Below are 19279 nucleotides of genomic sequence, written 5' to 3' on the forward strand. Positions count from 1 at the left end.
GACCCACCACGTAGAGCAGATCTAACCTCACGCCATTGGCTCACTTTTGACTGGGATATGTGTGGCTTCTGGAATCAGCGTCATGGCTGTGGCTCGGCACTCTGCGCAACCCTTGCCAAGAACAGGACTGGCGTCGCCTGGGCAAGCAGCGGGCGGCTGTGTTGTTGCGATCCCAGTTTTCTGCTTGTCAAACTTAAGCTGGACCACCCTCGGATCTGAACCATACGTCTCTTTTGTTTCGCCCCTTTTCGATTTCCTGGTAGTGATTCCTCACCGATAGACTCTCGCTACTGCTACGGTGTCGTGCGTTTGTTTGCGCTTCAAGTCTACAGTGTCGCTTCTCACGTTCAGCGTTGCCAACCACGAAGTCAACATTGACGGTCCGCCAACTTCCCATTTTTAGGAGAGACGAGATTCTCGCACGAAGCAGTCCAGCAGAATGTGGGAGGACCTCGAACTCGATCCCGAACGGATTCCAACGTTCAAGTTGATTTTCCATTCCCTTCAAATTCTCTTTGCCTTCATCCTATGGTGTATCGAGATTGCCGTCTTCCGAGATTCCAAGTCAAAAATTGTGGGCAACAATGGTTGGACCTTCGGAGTGGTATGGAGCACATTTTGATGCCCTCCCGTTGTAGCAAACATCAGCGCTGACTCGACTGCTTCCAGGTCTTCCTATCAGTGCCGGCGTGGATCTACCTGATGATGGCCCCGCGGTTCCCACGCACCCGAAAGATCGCCCAACCATACGCCATGCTGGCAGTCGACGCGTGCTTCACCGTCATCTGGCTCTCGGCCTTCTCCACCCAGGCCGCCTACAACACGTCCAACCTCTGCGGCAACGCCTGCGGCATGAGCAAGGCCATTGTCGGGCTTGGGGTTTTCGTCTTGTACGTTCACGGGCAACCCATATCCTTACACATGCAAAACTCGCTAATAGCACTTTCAACAGCCTGTTCTTCTGCGCAACGACGTTCCTCAGCATATGGACCTTGAAATACTACCAATGGAACCACCGGCTACCGGGATACGACCGCGCCCAGCTCAAGGACCAGAACATTGACCCGGACAAGGCCGCCTTCTCGATGGCGCCGCACGACGAAGAGGCATACGCCCCCGTCAACCTCTCCGAACATGATCACGACGACCCGCACAGCGGTCCACACTACGCCGGCGCGCACTCCGATTACTCAGACCCGTACGGGCCCACGGTCGGCAGCCAGGTCGGCGGCGCACGCTCGGATTACTCAGACCCATACGGCCCCGCGGGTGGCAGCCAGGTCGGCGCCGCCAGCACAGTTAGCAGCTACCATGACAACCCCTTTCGGCAGCAGGAGGCCAACCCGTTCGACAATGACGCCGATTATCACTCTGGGAGGGTGTCTGCTGCGGGATCCGGGTATGCGAAGCCGACGGCGACTGACGAATTTGATGATGCGAGGTTTCCTCATGCCAACTATGATCGGATCGAGCGGTTATGATGATAGGACCCGGCTTGGCCAATTGGGCAGCGAATGAATAGGGGTCCGGGCAGAGGACGGCACGCATTATGTAAGCTAAACGGCAATCGCTATGTGCTTGGGTTAATGGTTGTGCATTTTGGCTTCATCGCTTGGTTTGGGATGTATCTGGATAGCATTGATCTGGTTTAGTTTTGGTGTTGCCGGCGTCATAGAGGGTATATTAAAGAGATACCATGGACATGGCAATTTTTAGTTCGTATTTCCAACCCATTTCGAGATCTGCCCCTGAGATTGCGTGTCCTGTTTGCAAAAATCCACCTGTTTACCTCTACCACTCGAGCAACGCCAGACGCCGGTAATGACAATTAATGCAACGCTCTGCTACAGAACCCTGATCCGCGGGCCATGGGAAGTTTTGCTCAATGGCATATCTCCTCGAGACCCAGACTCCCGCAGGGATTAGCGGTCCCCAAACACGGACGGTCTTAACGCCCCATTCCCAACAGTTCACGTAGCCAACAGCCCAGCTTTCTTCAGCCGCTTCCTGATATCGGCCGCGGTCTGCTGCATCGGATTGAGCTTCATATCCCTCGCCATAGCCGCCGTGTCGTCCCCGTGTCTCTCCACCAATTGCCGCAGCCACTCAACCTCGCGCTCGCTCTGGTGCCGCACCGTCTTCTCGGTCGGCCGACTCGCCTCGCGCTCCAGCGCCCGCAGCACCTCGGGCCTGTCGCCGTCCTTGCTTTCCTCTTCCCCGTGAAAGCCGGCCCACTCCTCGTACCGCCGCTGTTTTTCCTGCTCTGCCTTCTGCTGTTGCTGTGCCTCCGAGTCCGAGTCTAGGTCGTTCAGCGGGTCGTTGAGCGGGTTCGTGTCGCGCAGGACGCGAGTGATGCGGCCCGAGGCGTCGCGCTCGACTTTTACCTCGCGGACCTGCAGGAGGCCTTGGTCGGCAGAGTGGACGGCGAGCGGGTCGGAGCCGTTCGTCGGGATGGTCGACTTGTTGGATGGCGCCGTGCCGCCTGTTGTCTTGCCGAGCTTGGCGACCAGGCCAAAGCGGGTATAGTTCTGGGAGAGAGTCTCTTTCTTGTTCCTGGTTCGGGTGGTGACCGTGGTTAGTGACGGGGTGTCCCAAGGGGGTAGGGAAAAGGAGATGGAAGGGGAGAGAGACCAACCAGTTCTTGGCGATTATGCCGTTGCCCAGCGGGTTCAGCGCCTTCTTGCGCCGGTTGGGCATGGTGACTTTTGCCCGCGACGAGCGCCGCTTGCGCTTCTGTAATTCGCGACCCATTGTGTCCGGTAGGGGGCTGGGGGTGTCTTGCTGTGCTTGGTTCGTCGACGGCCTCGGAACGTGGTGAACTGCAATTCTTAAAATTTCCCAGCCAAAAGCCCGATAAGCCAAAGATTGGTGGGGCTCAATGCCTATCGAACTGTGGACCGGCCCTGCAGCCCAGCTGTCCCCTTGGCAATCCACCCACCCAGGCAGTTGCTAATCGCTTCCTCCGGCCCCACGACGATTAGCAAAACCCTCGAACTGTCCATGCAACTGATCAGACCATAAGGTATTCGCTCTTGGACAGATGTCTATTCCCATTTAGGCTAACCTCTCGCATGAGCTTGAGGCTATCGCCAGTCCCAGGCTTTGATGTCAGAGCCTGAGTTCGATGGTGTAGACGGCGCCCTTGACAATCAGTCGATCTCGAGAAGGTCACCTGGTGTGTGCTGCGGCCAAACATTTGCTCAAGGCATGGCATACTACCGTTGTGATGAGGCAACGCTGGTCTCGACTGTGACCTGACAGGGTCAGATCAAATCTCATGATCAAGTCCAAGACACCTCAGTCGGCTCCTCCAAAAAGGGGGATGCACCGACATCTTCACCATAGATACTCCATCTCTAACGTTAGGCCTGAACGCCGCCCAGATGCATCAGAATCGACGCTGTCCCCGACGCTCTCGGCACCATCCATCTCAGGCGGTGCAGCAATATAATGATTGGATTCGTTCCGCGCAAGATACGCCAGAGCCGAAGCCGACGCAAACCTCCTTTTTCCTCCCCAAGACAAGGGATGCCATCAGACCCCGCGTTTTTGCTCGTCCAGCACCGCATTCTACACGGTACTTTCCTTCCTTCCTGAGCTTAGTCCAGGTATCATCGGCTCATGTACGCGAACAAACTCAGATAGGCAGCGGGCAGTCCTCACCGCGGCAACACTTTCTTTGCATTTGCATCTGACAACATCCCCTCAACCGCTATCCCAGTGTTCCCCAATGGCTCAACTACTCAGCCGCCCATCCTTTCCGTAGCTGCTTTCCAAGTTCAGAGATGGCGAAAAGTGGGAAAAGGAGGGGGGCCAACAAGCTCGAATTTGCTGTACTTAAGTTGGTGTGTGACATGCATGCACTGCCTTGGAAAACACCACCTTCTAGAAGCTGTCTAGAATATCATTCCCGTTCGTAGTCAAAGCACGCTGCCAATCGAATCGATAGGGAGTATGTATGACGGCAGTGGCTTTTTGCCTTTCGCCCTGGGTTGGGTCGCGTTGGAACAACGTTTGCAAAGCCAACGCCCGGTACAAGTACATTCTGGAGATACCAGCTCTGTCTCCCAGGGTCTGTTTGCCCAGCTCGCCCAGGTAGGGGAGGAGATATCGGAAGTGACATTTCGGGAAGTTCGTCATGCTGCGGGAAATGGCAAGAATCCAGGGGTGCGCATGCCCAGCTCTCTTCCCCCACGAGCCTTCCCCTCCCAGGCTAGACTCTCCGATCGCTCGAAGGCATGTGTGGTAAATAAGGTACAGTCAGTGTGATGCTGGTTGTTCGGTACCTGGCAGGTACATCCGTGACATGGCAGACCAAAAACATTGGAGCCGGCCGGCATGGTCTCACTCGGTTGTCAAACTGCTGCCCATCGCAGTGATGGTGGGCTGCTTCCGTCCTCTTGGTCTAAAGACACAGTCACTGGGCGAAAAGATTGCAGATGCGTGATAGACCATGACCTGGGGCTGTTTTCTGTTCGCCCCGACGAAGGACCACGGTCGGACTATCTGCTAGGGTTGACGAGAAATGTAGATCACCTCGCTCTTTGCTAAAATTCATGCGCCGTCTCATAAACCATCCAGGGTATGCGTACATGATGGGAGAAAAGAACTACGAACAGCTCTGTAATATATGAACATCAAAAAAGCAAGAAACAGAGCCTGCTCCTACACTCGTGAAACCAAACAGTAGAAAAATGGAGGTATCCCCAATGCCGCCCGCCTTTACGCCAGTCATGTACAACCAGATCATCATCACTTCCCTCCTTTCTGCATCATCCATCGGCCAAACAAACCATGATCAAAACATTATCCACTCAACCTCAACTCCAGGCCCGCCAATACACCTCGCCCAGTTGAACGGCCCTCCCTTTCCATTCCCAAGCATCCTCCTATGGTGATGATTCCTCACCGCGTCCTCACCCCACCCTTCGCCAGCCCACAGCCGTTCCAGCACTTCCAGAGCAGCGAGGTTATTCATGTACCCGCTTCTCGCCATGATCTCCCTGCACTTGGATCGCACAATATTCTGCTGCAGCTCGTTCACACATTCGCTCCCTGCCACAAACAGCGGCCAAAGCAGGAACTTCTCGGCCGCGCTGCCCGCCTCGAGGCTGGTGGCGTAGTAGACGACTTGGCTGACGAGATTGCGGAAGTTGTTGTGGTTTGACGGCACGTTGGGGCTGGCGAGCCGTTCCGTGTAGAGCAGCGCCGCGTAGCGGAAAGCTTCGCTGAGCGAGCCGAGGTCTCGGACTTGACCGCTTGTCGGGGACGGTTGGGAGAGGGAGGTCGACATGGACCCGACCGGCGATGGGGACGAGGCAGACGTCGGTAGAGGAGAGGTAAGAGAGGCGCGCACGCGAGCGGCGTCGAACTCCCAAGTCTGGAGGGCCTGGCGGGCTTCTTTCCACTCGCGCCAGAACATCGTGCGCGGGTCGTCGTAAGCGGTCGGCGCATGGGGTTGAGTTGGGCTAAGCATGTGGTCGTCTTCAAAGCTCGTTGTGCAGAAACCGTTGCCGTCGAACCGGACGCTGCTATTGATAGGGTGCGGGAGCCCTCCAAAAATACTCTGGTGGCGTTCGGGACCGTTGAGGAGGGGTGGAGGTTTGAACGCAGCTCCAAGGGGGGACGCTGATCGGGAATTTGTGATGCGAGGTAGCGGAGATGAAGCGAGGACATGTTGGACGGGACGGTGTTGAGAAAGCAAGTTGAGCCGGCCAAGCTTGCTGACGGTCTTGAAGAGCTCTCGCTCGCAGCCGACGAGATTTTCGGCACCGGGGGGTAATAGATGCGCATCGGGCGGAACGCCGTAAAACGAGGTGGTGAGTTGGGGTTCCCGATCATTGACGCTTGCGGATATAGCATCAAAATAAGTGAAAAGTGCTTCCATCCACGCTGACTCTCTTGACGCCGGATAAGGCGACATCCGCCGTAAACCCAGAATCTTCCTAACACCTGCGAACTGGGTTTGAAATTTGGCCACGCCCGATTCCGCCATCCGGTAGTGACATAATAACAATATGGTGGCGAGGACGGAGTCGTGCATCGACTTTTCCGGATCGTTTAGCTGCTCGTTTAACAGGCGGACGGCCAGGTTCCGGTGCTGGTATTCCTCGGCAAGGGACTGGTCGTTGGGTTGCAAGTCGGATCCGCTGTCAATCGGGCTCATGTCTAACCGCCGCTCCCCGACGTCCCTGCCATGATAACCCAGACTGAGCTTCCTCTTCATCCGCAAGTTGCAGGCCGCGAGCGCGCAGATTGCATGTTGTAGACTCCTGCTGCTGGTGCCGAGGCGAAGGATGTGTTCCCGGAAGGGATTGTTGGGACCGTCGATGTAGACCATGCTTGGGCACATGGTCTTCTCGTAGTAGTCCATAAAAAAGGGCATCTTGGTGATGAGATCCGGGCTCACCTGCAACACAGGTGAGGGCGATTGTGAAGGAAACGAGCCGGGCCACGGTGCTGGGTTCCTATCAGGGACGCTCTGCGAAACAGACTCGTCGTCTCCACTAGAGGAGGCCCAGAAAGGACCATGTGAATGGACGCTGGAGCTGTATGTGTCCATGTCGGGTGTACCGGAACCTTCGCCCAAGGTCAGCAATAGTGATCATTGGATTGGGCAGGGCAAGTGTTGCACAACTCACCCAAGACGTCGCAATCTTGGGCCATCTTGCGACTCAACTGCGCCTCCAGGCTATCTGCATGAGAAAAGTGAGAGTGAAGGCTCGAGGCGGGTTCCGATGGGGAGTACACGAGGCTGGGGCATGAAGCAGGCGGCCGGGATTGTTCGATCATCATGGCGGCCACTGGGCTCTGCGGCACGGGCGAGGCGTGGCTGGGGAAGCTTTCGTAAACCATCGGGCTGTGCAGGTACCCAGAAACCTCTTCCCTCGGAAATGAATGGCCGAGGGGAGACATGTAGTCCACGTCGCTCATTGCGTCGATTGGCGTATGGATCATATCCCGCTGCATCATGTCTCCGGGGGACGACGCAGGGATGTGCAGAGGCCTCAGTGCGAATCGCGAAGTATCGTTCGCCGTCATGCTTGATGAAAATGGGATGTGAGTCCAGCCTGGTGGTGGTGCTGCCTCGGTTGGTGACAAGTGTGACATGTCGTAGGGGTGGAAGGTTGTCGTCGCTACAGATACGGATGGGTTCCGCCGGTGACCCATCTCGATCTTGACGCCGGTTTCCACCTCTTCCCTGGCAGCCCGGTCATCCTTTTCTGCAGGCCATTGGCCCGTCGAGGCGACAGATCCCGTGCGTTCCCGTACCGTCGTCGGCGACTTCACCGTCTTGGCCGAGCTCACGGGGGGGGCCTTTGCGATAGGCAACGACAGGCCGCGCAACTTGCCCCGGCTCGCGACTCCAACGCCCCATGTGAGCTGCGTCTTGTACCCAGAGCAGTCGTTGCCAATCTCCAGGCATTGCGAGCAGTAAGGGCGCCTCCTGTCGCATTTGACATTCCGTTTCGCACAGGTAAAGCAGTCGTCTGCGGCCCCACCGGCGGGGGCTCTTCTCCTGCGCTTCCTGGCAGAGGCGGCATCCTTCGCCGTGGAGGTCGCCGGTGTGATGGGGCCTGTCATCGTGAAGACGTTGGCGAAAACAAGTGGTTTGAAGTATTGGTCGAAGCACCTTCGTTTCTGCAAAGGCACGTCTCAACTTCCCGTCTTCTTTCCCAGTCACCCAGTGTCCTGGGATGAGGGCAAATCCGGGGCAATGGCGCGACAGAGTCGGTGCTATACAACACACGATCTGGCCTTGAGTGAGCAGCAGCCGAAAAGTAGAGGTAAATAGACGGTAGTGTGCAATGATTTGGGACCCATAGCACGCTGGGGTTGACTGACAGAAGCAGAAGAAAGCTCAGCGCAGGAGCCCGGCAGGTGGCTCTTGGGCAGAGGGGCGCTTGTTTTAATCAGAACGGGGTGTTTCCCACTGATGACCTGCAAGCGACAGACAGGACGCCTGCATCCGGGTCCCCTTCCCCCCTTTTGCAGCCAAGGTATGGTACAGTAAGGTACATTCCCGCGGTACCCCCGATTGCGAGTGCCTGGGGACGACGATGGCTGGATGGGAATTGGTGCGGCGCCAAGTGACCGGGGCTGTCGAAGGCCCACCCCATCCATCGGCTCCAAACCCTGGCCACTCAACCAGGGCGATGGCGCATGGCGCTGGGGTTGGGATAAGGTATCCGGAGGAGACTCGGAGCAAATTGGCTGGTAGGATCAGAGCCTGCAGCCAAGTGCAGCTGCAGACCGCATGGCACGAGATAGCACAGGGAGAAGTGAAAGAATGACGATGAAGCGAACCCAGTGCTCGACCGCAAGCCGACTGAGTGTGCGCATAACAAGCAAGGATTTGCCGAGATTTCGCGGCGTCCTTGGTAACTTCAGCGTCAAAGAGACAGGAACACGACAAGGCGAGGGTGCCATGGTCAACAATAAGACCCGGAATGGGTGTAAGGTCGCGTGTGCTGCCGATTACAGAAAAGCAGCACGAGTGGAAAAGTGGGTTTGAGAATCTCAGCCGAAGAAGCATTGCCGGCCACCTTGACAACCCTGTGAGAGAGCGTGCGAAAATGATGAGAAATGGCAGGCTCGATCCGTCGGTTCCTACCTCAACACGGCAACGCTGGAACCTGGGGAAACAGACAGCCTCGTCCTCTGATTGGGCCTTTGTTTTCCTGGACTCTTGAGGCTTTCTCCAATCGACTGACTGCCAGGAAACCGTGGCCTTTCGGCAATTGGCGAGATTTTTGATCGATGTGCTGCTCCTCTCAACTTTTGAACCAGGCACTGCATGTATCTGCTTTCACCTTCTGTTCCATACTTTGATCACAGCCAGGTCCGTTCCTTTCCATCCCTAAATGCCGCGGTTTTCGGCACGGTTAACTTAGCGCTCCACTTCGGAGCGAAGGCGGGCACGCAGCGGCCCACAGACTTCAGCAACCAGGGGTTGGCGGCTCAGAACTGACCACTCGGTTAGCTATCAGACGAACGGGATCAGTGCAATGAGCCCATCTCAGCCTTGCCTTTTGCAAGTGGTCTTCTTTGCAAAGTCATCTACGATCGGGAAAGAAGTGGTTTTGAGATTGAAGCCAGCGGTGGGAGACCGGTGCATCCTCAGTCACTGGGAAGCGCCATGCTCACATAATCGCAGAGGGCGGTCTCTTGGAACCCGAGTGCTCTCTTCATATCATATCAGCTCCACTTCAGGCTTTGCGACAAAGCACGCCAAACGGTGCCACGAGCTACGCGTGGGGGTTCTTTGGATTACGAAGGGACGCACTGCTGGTGCACGTTATTGGGACAAGGAATCGATTGTGGCATACAGGTATCAGACTGCCAGGCATTTGAACCAAGAGGGCAGAATTCGAGCCCAGGCTTAGGATGCTTGGTGACTTCGATGAAGCCATTGGGTGTGGACTTCAAATGACGAGATACCCGGATTCCTCCCGCAAGACTCGGCGCACGACGAGCAGTACTTGACGATGCGAATCCAGTTCCCCCCCTCTCCCTCCCTCAAGCACCCGGGAGCTGCCGACCTTGCATGCTTGGTCCGAGAGCGAATCAGTTGGCACGAAGGGCTTCGGCGCAGCTTCCACGGGCCTTCTTTCGGGAAAGGCCGTACACAAAACCCCTTATCGAACTCACGTCCCTTGCCGGAGCAACCTGAAAGAAGTCTAGGTAACGGCTGGCACCGCAGCATCAGGAAACAAGCCTCGCCGGGCATTGCCAGGAACAATGTACCAACTCCGGCCGCCCTGTCCGGGGACTCGGAGTCCGCCGATGCCGAAGCCCCGAAGGCCAGGCATCCCGGTGATGCTCCGTGAGGGACGATGCACCAGGGTCAGGAACGCTGGCCCTTTCCTCGGTTGATGAGGCTTGCGACAAATGATGATGTCTGTATCTCAGTCCTGGTCCACGACGCGATATCTCCGGTTCCTGGTCCATACCGAGGTACAGCAGCATATGTCCCGCATGTCCCGTATGTCTACGGGAGCAAGCCGGTAGCTTCACGACCGTCAGGGGACGCCACCGAGCACATCTCCCACGAAGACCACCCATGATACGGCATCGGTCTCCGCGGTTCAGGGGTAAGACATATTTCCATGGTTATGGCACCCCGATGCTTGGGAGGAGCTCGGCTAGCGCCACGGACTCCTGCCGCTACGGCCATTCCGGAGGTACAAACTTTATCAGCCTGGTTTCGTCAAACCTCGACCGGGTCGATCGGGGTTGTACTCCGGGGTAAATATCAAAGACAAGTCTTGTAGGACGGTACGTGTACAGAGTCCTTCACGCTAACGCTGTGGTAAAACAAGCCATGCGCCCCAGCAAGCATCTGGAATCACCAATGCCGGATGAATTGGTTGCGGCTCTTCGCCTTGTGGAGCACACCCGACACTGCCTTTCTGCCGAAATGACACTCCTCGCCAGCGAACCCCATGCGGTGTCAGCGCTTATCGCTCGATTTCACATGCCTCGACACGAAGGATTGGTTCATCCATCAAGCGGCTCGCAGATCGACATCGTGGGAGCCTTGCAGCTGAAGGGCTGCGGTGCTGAGGCTTGAGGGACAGGCGACGAATCACAGCGCCCGGGCTTCTGTTTGGCCTACTCTGCTGGGCTGATCGGCGTTTGAGACAGGTCCCTCAAGCCTCAGACAAATGTTCACGATTTCTGCATCCATGTTCAAGAATGTGCGAGCCTCCTAATTTCACTAACCCCTGCTTCCTGTTTCATCAGTCTAACCACTTAGTTAAGTGAGCCCCACCCAGCTTGCCGCCAACATCCTCATCGCCCTCGTACATCAAGGGACTCTATTCCATTGCATCAACGTCATCAACTGTTGTAGATCAAAGAATCAGCGTATCGCTCAAAAGATACAGGTGTATTGGTACGTAAGCCTTTCGAACAATAGTGTGTGGCCGTTTTGATAGCCCACTCCGTGCTGGACCTTACCTCCATGCTGGACCCCACCTCCGTGCTGCTACCCACAACGATACTGAGTACTCTACCCATCGGGGCACCACTCGGCGCCCACGCGAGAACCAGGGAAATGCCAGGCACAACAGGGCGGTTTGGGAGGTCGAAAACCTTTGGAAAGGTGGGAAACAGTGAGACTCAAAAGGCGTATTATATCGCGATACGCACTTGCATTGTAGTGTAGTTTGATGGTGTAGTTGTTCGTGTGTGGGGCCCTAAATTGAACCGGTTAGACCGGTGAAAATAGGAAGCAGCGGTAGTGAGATTAGGAGGCTTGAGGGCTGCGAGTTTTCCAACAGCCACTGGCCGTCAAAATCATGCCCTGGCGCTGGTTACCCCTTGTCATCCAGGCTGAAGGCTACACCAAGTTCGGGCATTGGGCCGTTCCTTCGAATGAACACTTGATTGGTCGAATTTTCATCGAGCCTGTGAGGTGTCGAGGAAGCGATGCAAGCCCAGAGATGTGGCTGGAGGAAACGGCCCTTTTCCAACGCCACCTACGGCACCGCGTCTTGGCTTCGGCAGAGGCGGGGCACTTGAACTTCGCTTCGGTCGAGCGTGTCCCGATCATTTGCAGACGGATCGACAGAGCACAGAGGTACATAGAAATTGGAACCTCGGCAGCACGGGCTGGCCTCATATCCCATCATCTGCTTAGCTCGCAAGCCGTTCGTCAGACGCGTTTCATGCTTAGTTCATCAATCTCTTCGGAAATTTGCTCTAGGCAAACCAAAGAAGCGACGACGCCTGGAGTGGCATTCCTCAAGTTTTCAGCCCGATCAAGTGCAGCACACATCACACGGGAACACTGCATCATGCAGCCTCAACCAGCACTACCCCGTCATCAACGGGCCCTCTGTCAATCAGCTCGAGGGCATTCCAAATCAATTGTCCTTCTCAGCACCCACGATACCCTCCCCGTTTCCTCGGCCCTCCACTGTCTGTTTTTAAGAAGGGAGCACACATATCGAAGACTGTCGCTCATCAACATGTATCAAAGACGCCTCTGATCTTATCACATCCACGCACTTGCCTTCTGACGGCTCTCTCCGACCGTTGGGGTGGATGGAACGTTGCAATCACGGCTACGCCTTGCCGCGTCGGGCATGGCTCCGATCCCTTGTTTCCCCGCGTCTTGGCTAGCTGCTAATCCACTTTCTGTCACCGACAGACAGATATTAAGCTGCCCAGTGGCGGTGTGGTTTCATTGCCGCATGCTTCGCCACGGCTTTCCAACAGGGGAGCTGGACGGATAGAAGGTTGTCTTTTCTCCTGTTGGATGAACTACTCCGTACTCAAGCTTGCCTCAGCTTGCTGGGTGGATGATATCGTCGTCTTCACAGCATTTCGGCTCTGCTGCGTATAGAGTCCATTCCAGGATTGGTACTATCTGAGTTGGGGTTGGAAAACTTTCATCAGTGCTGAACGCCGCCCGCCAGACCTGTCCGCTCCAAGCGCTGGAATGGCCGACAGGTCAGCTCCTCGATCAATCGCAGCGAGTCGTGTCGATCGTTCGCCATGAACAGCTCAATCTCCGAAAGGGCCAGAGACAGAAAGTTCGCAGGTATGCGCGGAGCAAAGGGCAATCGTCCCGGCGGCTCGGAACCAATCTTGGAGCCAATGTCCAATGTCTCTCATTGTGCATTGTACTCTATCCCAGAGTCGCCCCAGTCCGATCGTCTATCCAACTCTCGCTTACTTCAGGTTGGTGTCTCTCTATCGAACGGGGCCGAGACAGGGTCACTCACTCACACGTGAGTGACAAAACGAGCAAGCACTATCACTGAGGCTGCCTGGTGATGTGCCTTCGCTGAGAGAGACACGTCCGTCTGACCGTCTTCTGCATCTGAATTTCATGTCTTGGTCTATGAACAGCATGTGGTCAGATCCTAGCCCTACACACGCGGACTCTCATGCGGGCTAGCACGCGCCCACACAACGGCTGTAAGTAATATCAACCCGTGTCTTAGGCTCCGCCTCTTGTGTCAGAGAAGCACAAACGGGAGCAGCAGTAGTCGACTTCCCACCCCAAATCCCATGCGTAACACATGCCCTCACGTGTACGCCATTTCACCAAAATCCAGGACTCGGAACTCGGGACGTCCTCCTGCAACTTTGAAGTTGTATATTGCTTTGCTTACCCCAGGGGGCCCACTGCAAGTGCAGGGTCATTGTATGGTCATGGTCGTAATGCGTGATCAAAAGGTCTTACGCCAGCCGCTCTGACATCCCTAACCCACCAGATGCCATCATAAAGCACACAGAAGGGTGTAGGGCTAAACCTGAAAAGGGAGGTCCCTTCATATGTTCAGTTACTGCTTTGGGTATCCATGCGTGGGGATCAGGTCTCGATGATGGTGGAAGTGAAGAATGTGTGCTAGCATGTGCCTGTCGAGAGCGCAAACCTTTTCCCTCCTGAAGATACAGGCACAGCCCGTCCCAGGGGTGCTGATGGTTTGCGCTGCGCCTTGGGTATGCCTTGCATTGCCTCCCTTCCAGTCCATCATCCTTGGGAAGTGTGTGCTCGGTGAGTTCCTTACGTACTTGTAACTGCTCACTTTTCCTGCCAATGGACGCAAGAGGCTGGCTCAATAACTTGCCTAGCACCTATCTCTGGACGGGGAGGACAGGCTCTCAGTATCACCCTCCGTCCTACGCTGCACAGTCAGCCGCAGGACAGTAGGGTATTGCGGATAGTTCTATTCTTCTGTGGCTCGGGCCTTTTCTCATTCAATATGCCAATAACTCTACAGATTACCGGAGATGAGGACGCGAAGCCGATCGGCGGAGTCGGTGTGCTTCATCACATTCGGAGAGGGCTGAGCGCATGGGCAAGCCTTCCGCCCGAGTCTCCTGATGAGCCATCGGATTCAACGCTACTAATGTGGGAGACATGTCATCACTTAGGACCGGCGAGTATATGTCTTGAGATCAGAACCGGTGTGTTACACCTGACTTCGAGTGCCGGGGAGGCTGTGACGCCACAAGTATTGGACGAGCTGAAAGCTCGGTGATCTTGCGGGAGGGAATCTGAGATCTCTGTTCAGGCAAACAATTCAACAAGTTTGCGGAGAGGGACTTTAATAGATTACCCATAAATGAAGAAATCAGACCGGGTTTATCGACCAGGGGTGATGATGGGGCTAGGGGTGGTGCCACAGCACGTATTGGACGGCGGTTCTGCTAATGGGCAACATCAGGGGCAGGCGGGTTTCGAGTTCACGTTGCCTAGCTCGCCGAGGAGGATACTGTGGTGGAGGTCCTAAGACGAAATAGTAGGTACCTCCACAACAGTTCTGCGTATGACGGAGCATTTGTACCTGGCTCACGGTTGAGGAGGTGATGATAGTGATTCGCAACTTCGCGTTTGATTTGTGACGTGGCGGGGCTTCTTCCGAAAACTGTACCTCAAGAGAGTATGTCTTCAACGTTCGAAAGCTGTACACTAGAACCGGTCGATACCTTTCTGTTACTGCGATTGGAAGTTTAGTTGGAAGTTTGAGGAGGATCATGATACCCCGGACGCTGGAAAACGGGCCCGTGACTCTGTTGAATCCGTTGTGCCTCTTGTTTCAGGCTCGATTTCGTCGGGTCAGAGTGATGGCAGCCGAAAGGCGACGGCATTTCTATCTGTTTCAATCCTGGAACATGCGCCACTTGACCATCCTCTCCCTCCACACTAAACGCCCATCCCCGCGATGATGGAAAACTGCATGCGCCCGCCCTCCCTAGGCTCTTCCCCGGATTCACTCACGCATTAACAACCCTGATCACCAACAGGTTATACCCGGCTACTATGCTGTCGTCCTCGACCACGCACTCGACGTTGGCAATGATGTGCTCTCCGCCGACCTCCGCCGCGGGCAGTGCCTCCAGCTCAAACTTTTCAAACTTGTTACTACTACCAGCCCCAGGTCGGCCAGATCGACCATGCTGCAGATTCCAATATCGTCCACCGTTTCGGCCATCTCAACGCTCGGGACGGCCAGCACGCACCCACGCCTCGCTTGAAGCCGCGCGTACTTTGCGTCCTAGGGGCCGATGCATGCCGCGATCAGCGGAAGGCCCAAGTGCTGCACCATTATGGAGAAGCCCATTGTCATGACGTTGATGTCAGGGAAGTTGTGGTCCGGTTTTGATTTGGTGGCTGGGCCGGTTGAGACCAGCATGATGGGGTCGGGCTCGACGAGGCGGTAGACTTTGGAGGGAGGATAGGGGTTGAAGGCGCTTTCAAGTGTTCGCTGAGACATGGTATCAGGGGACTTCAAGAGATTCGTTCTTTCGACCCGATTAGAGTTTGGTTTCTTTGAGGTTGCGGATAAGGTGGTATGGATCTTACGCTTCTTGGGGGACATCGTTGATGATGGGCAATAACGTTACATGTAGTGTCAATGTTCGTGGCCGGGAGAAGAAGAGAGTCGGATATAAATTAAAATTCAGGCACCATATGATTATTTGTTGGACGGTGTGGTCGCCTGGACTATTATGAAATCGTCAATCCTCACAGCTGCCAAGTAGCGCCGTTGTCGGCATTCCGTGGCCCCGACGAGCAAGGACCGCCGATGAATATGACGATCCCTTAGATGAGACACTGGAAAGGAGCGAATGTGACGTCACCGGTCAAATGTGATGAAGGCTGGGTTAAGTTGTGGGAGAAATGTATTTGTATAATAAGATAAGTTAACGTTAACGTAGTCACCTTACTTTAGCAACACAAAACAGGGATGAAAATATATTGGTTGCTATTTCGCGGCAACGAGTGTAAATGATCGAGTGATTCGTGTCCATTTCGGCTGCTTCGACTTGCGCCTCGATATACGAATCCACCAACCAACACAAGTACTAAAGGTATCTTACCCTCCTTCACTCATGTACTCCTCTGGCCAGCAGAGGAGTAGCACGTCTGACTCGGGCCTCGGCCCTAGGGACACATGAATGACCACTTGAAGCTTTGAAAGTAGTCTACTTGTAGTAATAGTACAGTGATATATTGAGTGGGTATCTTAATCTCATCCAACCTTTCAAGTTTCATTCCCCATCCATATCTTACAAGCCAGGTATCACCATACACAGACCGACGCCATACAAACTTCCAACTACCCTTGCCACCGGAACCGGCTCTCCCTCAGCATCGTAATCAACCCCATCGGCAACAGCCCCTGATCGACGACATCCACCCCGTCGAACCGAGCAATCATGTCCTTGTGGTACAGCTGCACCACCCACTTCTCGTAGTCGCTCAGCTCGCTCCACGACTTGCCGTCCGGCAGCGCCGCCCGGACGTTGCCGCTCGAGACCACGCAGGTCGCGTCGGGCGTCATCATCAGCTTCCGGTACGCATCGGCGAGCTTCGGCTCGGTGCGCTCGCGGTACCGTGAGAACTCGTCCATCGACATGAACGGCTCGTTGCGCAGATCCTCAAACTCGCGCGCGTCCAGCCAGAAACTGCTGCTGCTACCATGAGAAGACGACGACGACGACAACTCGGAGGCGCTATCCTTTGCCGCTTCGAATATGGCCTTGGCCCTCGCGTACGCGTACTCCTCTTCCTCCAGGTACTTGTCCAGAAGCTTCTCCGGTTCCTTTTCCACGTTTCGGCGAGACAGGAGCAGCGTGATGAAGGGACTCTGCAGCCCGAGCCCGCCCATCGACGCCGGCCAGTACAGATAGCCGTCGGGTATGTCGGACGGGGAGATGCCGAAGCGCGAGGCGATGGTGCGCTTCAGATGCTCACCGACACCACCGGGGTGGTCGGGAAACAGCTTGTCCTGAATGCGGCGGAACGTGGACAACATGCTGTCGATGTGGGCGCGGCCGTAGCAGTTGGCGGGCCGGCCAAAGTTGTTGGCAAAGAAGCGGTTCCCATACAAGTTCCATGCTTGGATGTAGTCCAGCACGCTGCGGCAGGCCGACAGCTGAAGACGCAGCTCCTCGGCGTGCTTGTCGACCTCCTCCTGGTTGATCGAGAACCGGCCTGTGACAGGATCCAGTTTCAGGAAACCCCATTTGATGTCACCTTTTGGCAGGGCGCCCGAGGAGACAGTCGACGCGGCCGTGCTGTTGCCCCTGTTGATTCGCACGGAGCCCGTCTTATCTGAGTTGAGCTCCAGCCCCATGGTATCGGTGAATTGGGTGATGACGCTCCAAGCCTTGGCGCACGCCTCTGAGCTTCCCCAGAGCCATATGTCGTCATGTAAGCGGTACAAGCGCGTACCGTCGGCCTTTTGGTTGACTGCGTAGTCCAGACAGAACAGGATCGACTCGCCCAGGAAATCCGTCAGAGGCGTGCTGATGAGCGTGCCCCGCTTCCGCGTTTGGGTAGGGGTATCCGCCCGGTCCGCCTCGAACCTCATCTCGGGCTCCAACACGCGCTTGAAGAAGTCTTTCCACTCAGCGTCGACGCCCAAGAACTCGAGGACGGCAAAGATGGTCGAGTGCGGGATCGAAGGGCCGAACCATTTGAAGTCGGACCGGATGACGGTCATCTCTCTTCCGAACTTCGTCTGCATAAAAATCTCGGTCTGGAGGCGCTGTAACAATTCCTGAACCACCTGCACATGGCTGGATTTGGTGTCGCCCTTCTGGCACCCGAGGCCCCCGTATGAGTCCCTCACTTCGTCGAAGGAATCAGGCAGCTGATTGAGAAAAATTCCATCGAAGTGAGCATCGCGGTCTGCTTGAACCGAATTTCCACGAAGAGTAATGCTGTCGTTGAGGAAGAAACGGCGCCGGCGGGCATCGGACTTGGAGATGGATTTTGTATCGGGGCTCCAAACGCCGTCTGTCCTGATGAAGTCCATCAGAAGTTCGCGCAGCTTCGCTGCCCACTGCAAGCCGACGTAGTAGACAAACATAGTGTCAAGCAGGTCCTCATCCGTGTGGAACCGGTACCGTCCGTTGAGGTTCCGGCGCTGCTCCACGATCAGGGGCGCGTCCCACTTCCAGTTCGCGATGGTCGACATGCGCATGTTCAGGACTGAGGCAATCTCCGACAACACGACATTGTTTCCGAGGAAATCCCGCAAAGTAGTCCGCTTCGCCTCGGTCAGGATGTCACTCCTGAGCATGCCCTTGATGACGATCTTGAGTTTGGTGTGGTCGAAGTGGACTTGCGACTTCCAGTCTTCCTGGAACTTCTTTAACCGATCTCTGAGAGCCTTTAGCGCCCGCGTGGCTTCCTTGGACGAGAACACATCGTTCAAGTAGGCCTTGATGGCATTGCCGTCGGTCTCCTTGGCTTTGAAGACGTACTCCTCCCAAGTGGCGCGCTGCTGATGCATTTGCTCGCGGCCAACCACAACGAAGCAGGCCCCCTTGGCAGTTGATGCGGGATTCGAGTTCGATGAGGTAGTCCACTCCTCGACAAGCTTGCCATAGAGCGAGGCAAAGTCGTACTTGTTCGTCTGGGCGCGTAGATGGCTGTGGATCTCGGCCTCGTACTCCTTCAACATGGGCTCGGTGACGGAGGGGTCATACTCGGCTTGGTCGAAGAACTCTTCGAGGCTTGAGAAGGCCGGGTTCTTCTTTAAGCCCAGCGGCCGGAGCTCCTCGCAGCCCTTTAGCAGCTTCTTGGCACGTTTGGCCGTGTCGACTTCGGAGACGACGTCCTCGCACAGGCTGCGCTTCTTGCCTTCGTATGCCGCCTTCTGCTTTTGGAGCTGGTCCAGCTTGATCGCGGTGATAGACGAGAGGGTCTGCGACAGGATGTCGGTGGAAGCCATGGCGCTGGCGCGTGCTTGGGCGACGGATGTGGCGTGGAAGGAGCGCGGTTTAAATGAGTTGGACGAAATCTGAGTGACTGATCAAAGGAGTACCTGTGTATTGTGGTTTGGGGCCGCGATGGAGGGGGTGTCTTCCAGAGACATGGTCGGACGAGATGCCGTCCCATCTTATACCGGAAGATCGACACGATTGAACGTGTCACCAGTGGATCGAGCCTCAGTCGCGTCAGGAGTGAGGACGGAAGCCGTGATCAACAAAGCGGAGTAGTGTGATTGAGGACAAGAAAAGTTCGTTGGTTGATTTGCAGAGGTTTTGAGGACAGGTCCAAGCGACCTCGGGGTGACTCAAATGGCGAGACCCGGTCGCTCTGAGCTGTTGGTCGTCCTCCATTCGAAATGAGGCGGCAACTTTCTGCCTGATGCAGAGTAACAAGAGAAAGAACCGGGAATGACGTTGCAAAGCGAACTTGGATAGTGCAAGACAGTAAGACAAGGTGTGCTCGCCCGGACAAATTTGCGATTGGAGTTGCAACGCTGGAGAGGAACATGGTGATGAGATCGTGATGCAGCGG

The 19279-nt window shown here is 55.7% G+C and overlaps 9 protein-coding genes across 9 annotated transcripts; 4 read left to right on the plus strand and 5 right to left on the minus strand.

The window, feature by feature from the left end:
- Positions 1-244: 244 nt before the first annotated feature.
- N657DRAFT_641383 (uncharacterized protein) lies at positions 245-1746 on the plus strand. The gene is made up of 3 exons (XM_062792133.1): positions 245-604; positions 670-890; positions 953-1746. Exons 1-3 carry the CDS (start codon positions 440-442, stop codon positions 1479-1481), a joined length of 915 nt encoding a protein of 304 aa, XP_062651169.1. The 5' UTR covers positions 245-439; the 3' UTR covers positions 1482-1746.
- Positions 1747-1970: 224 nt separating this feature from the next.
- Positions 1971-2751, minus strand: N657DRAFT_687675 (uncharacterized protein; the record flags this gene model as incomplete). Its single annotated transcript, XM_062796897.1, has 2 exons — positions 1971-2553; positions 2636-2751. The coding sequence occupies 2 exons, from the start codon at positions 2749-2751 to the stop codon at positions 1971-1973; spliced, it is 699 nt and encodes a 232-aa protein (XP_062651170.1).
- Positions 2752-2971: 220 nt separating this feature from the next.
- N657DRAFT_641385 (uncharacterized protein) lies at positions 2972-3676 on the plus strand. The gene is made up of 2 exons (XM_062792134.1): positions 2972-3022; positions 3077-3676. Exon 2 carries the CDS (start codon positions 3278-3280, stop codon positions 3449-3451), a length of 174 nt encoding a protein of 57 aa, XP_062651171.1. The 5' UTR covers positions 2972-3022; positions 3077-3277; the 3' UTR covers positions 3452-3676.
- A 148-nt stretch (positions 3677-3824) lies between these two features.
- N657DRAFT_208944 (uncharacterized protein) lies at positions 3825-4343 on the plus strand. The gene has a single exon (XM_062786238.1). The coding sequence runs from the start codon at positions 3955-3957 to the stop codon at positions 4267-4269; it is 315 nt and encodes a 104-aa protein (XP_062651172.1). The 5' UTR covers positions 3825-3954; the 3' UTR covers positions 4270-4343.
- Positions 4344-4696: 353 nt separating this feature from the next.
- N657DRAFT_208942 (uncharacterized protein) lies at positions 4697-7746 on the minus strand. The gene is made up of 2 exons (XM_062786237.1): positions 6642-7746; positions 4697-6579 (listed from the first exon to the last, which is right to left on the minus strand). The coding sequence occupies exons 1-2, from the start codon at positions 7582-7584 to the stop codon at positions 4799-4801; spliced, it is 2724 nt and encodes a 907-aa protein (XP_062651173.1). The 5' UTR covers positions 7585-7746; the 3' UTR covers positions 4697-4798.
- Positions 7747-8772, minus strand: N657DRAFT_208941 (uncharacterized protein). The gene has a single exon (XM_062786236.1). It carries the CDS (start codon positions 8534-8536, stop codon positions 7910-7912), a length of 627 nt encoding a protein of 208 aa, XP_062651174.1. The 5' UTR covers positions 8537-8772; the 3' UTR covers positions 7747-7909.
- A 2075-nt stretch (positions 8773-10847) lies between these two features.
- Positions 10848-12176, plus strand: N657DRAFT_209152 (uncharacterized protein). Its single transcript, XM_062786239.1, has one exon. The coding sequence runs from the start codon at positions 11304-11306 to the stop codon at positions 11994-11996; it is 693 nt and encodes a 230-aa protein (XP_062651175.1). The 5' UTR covers positions 10848-11303; the 3' UTR covers positions 11997-12176.
- Positions 12177-14934: 2758 nt separating this feature from the next.
- On the minus strand, positions 14935-15356 carry N657DRAFT_641395 (uncharacterized protein). The gene has a single exon (XM_062792135.1). The coding sequence runs from the start codon at positions 15234-15236 to the stop codon at positions 15018-15020; it is 219 nt and encodes a 72-aa protein (XP_062651176.1). The 5' UTR covers positions 15237-15356; the 3' UTR covers positions 14935-15017.
- A 726-nt stretch (positions 15357-16082) lies between these two features.
- On the minus strand, positions 16083-18707 carry N657DRAFT_565706 (uncharacterized protein; the record flags this gene model as incomplete). The annotated part of the gene is made up of 1 exon (XM_062788379.1): positions 16083-18707. The coding sequence occupies one exon, from the start codon at positions 18705-18707 to the stop codon at positions 16083-16085; it is 2625 nt and encodes an 874-aa protein (XP_062651177.1).
- Positions 18708-19279: the final 572 nt, after the last annotated feature.

This window comes from Parathielavia appendiculata (genome assembly GCF_033297405.1).
Source record: "Parathielavia appendiculata strain CBS 731.68 unplaced genomic scaffold N657scaffold_2, whole genome shotgun sequence".
In the NCBI taxonomy this organism is placed as follows: Eukaryota; Fungi; Ascomycota; class Sordariomycetes; order Sordariales; family Chaetomiaceae; genus Parathielavia; species Parathielavia appendiculata.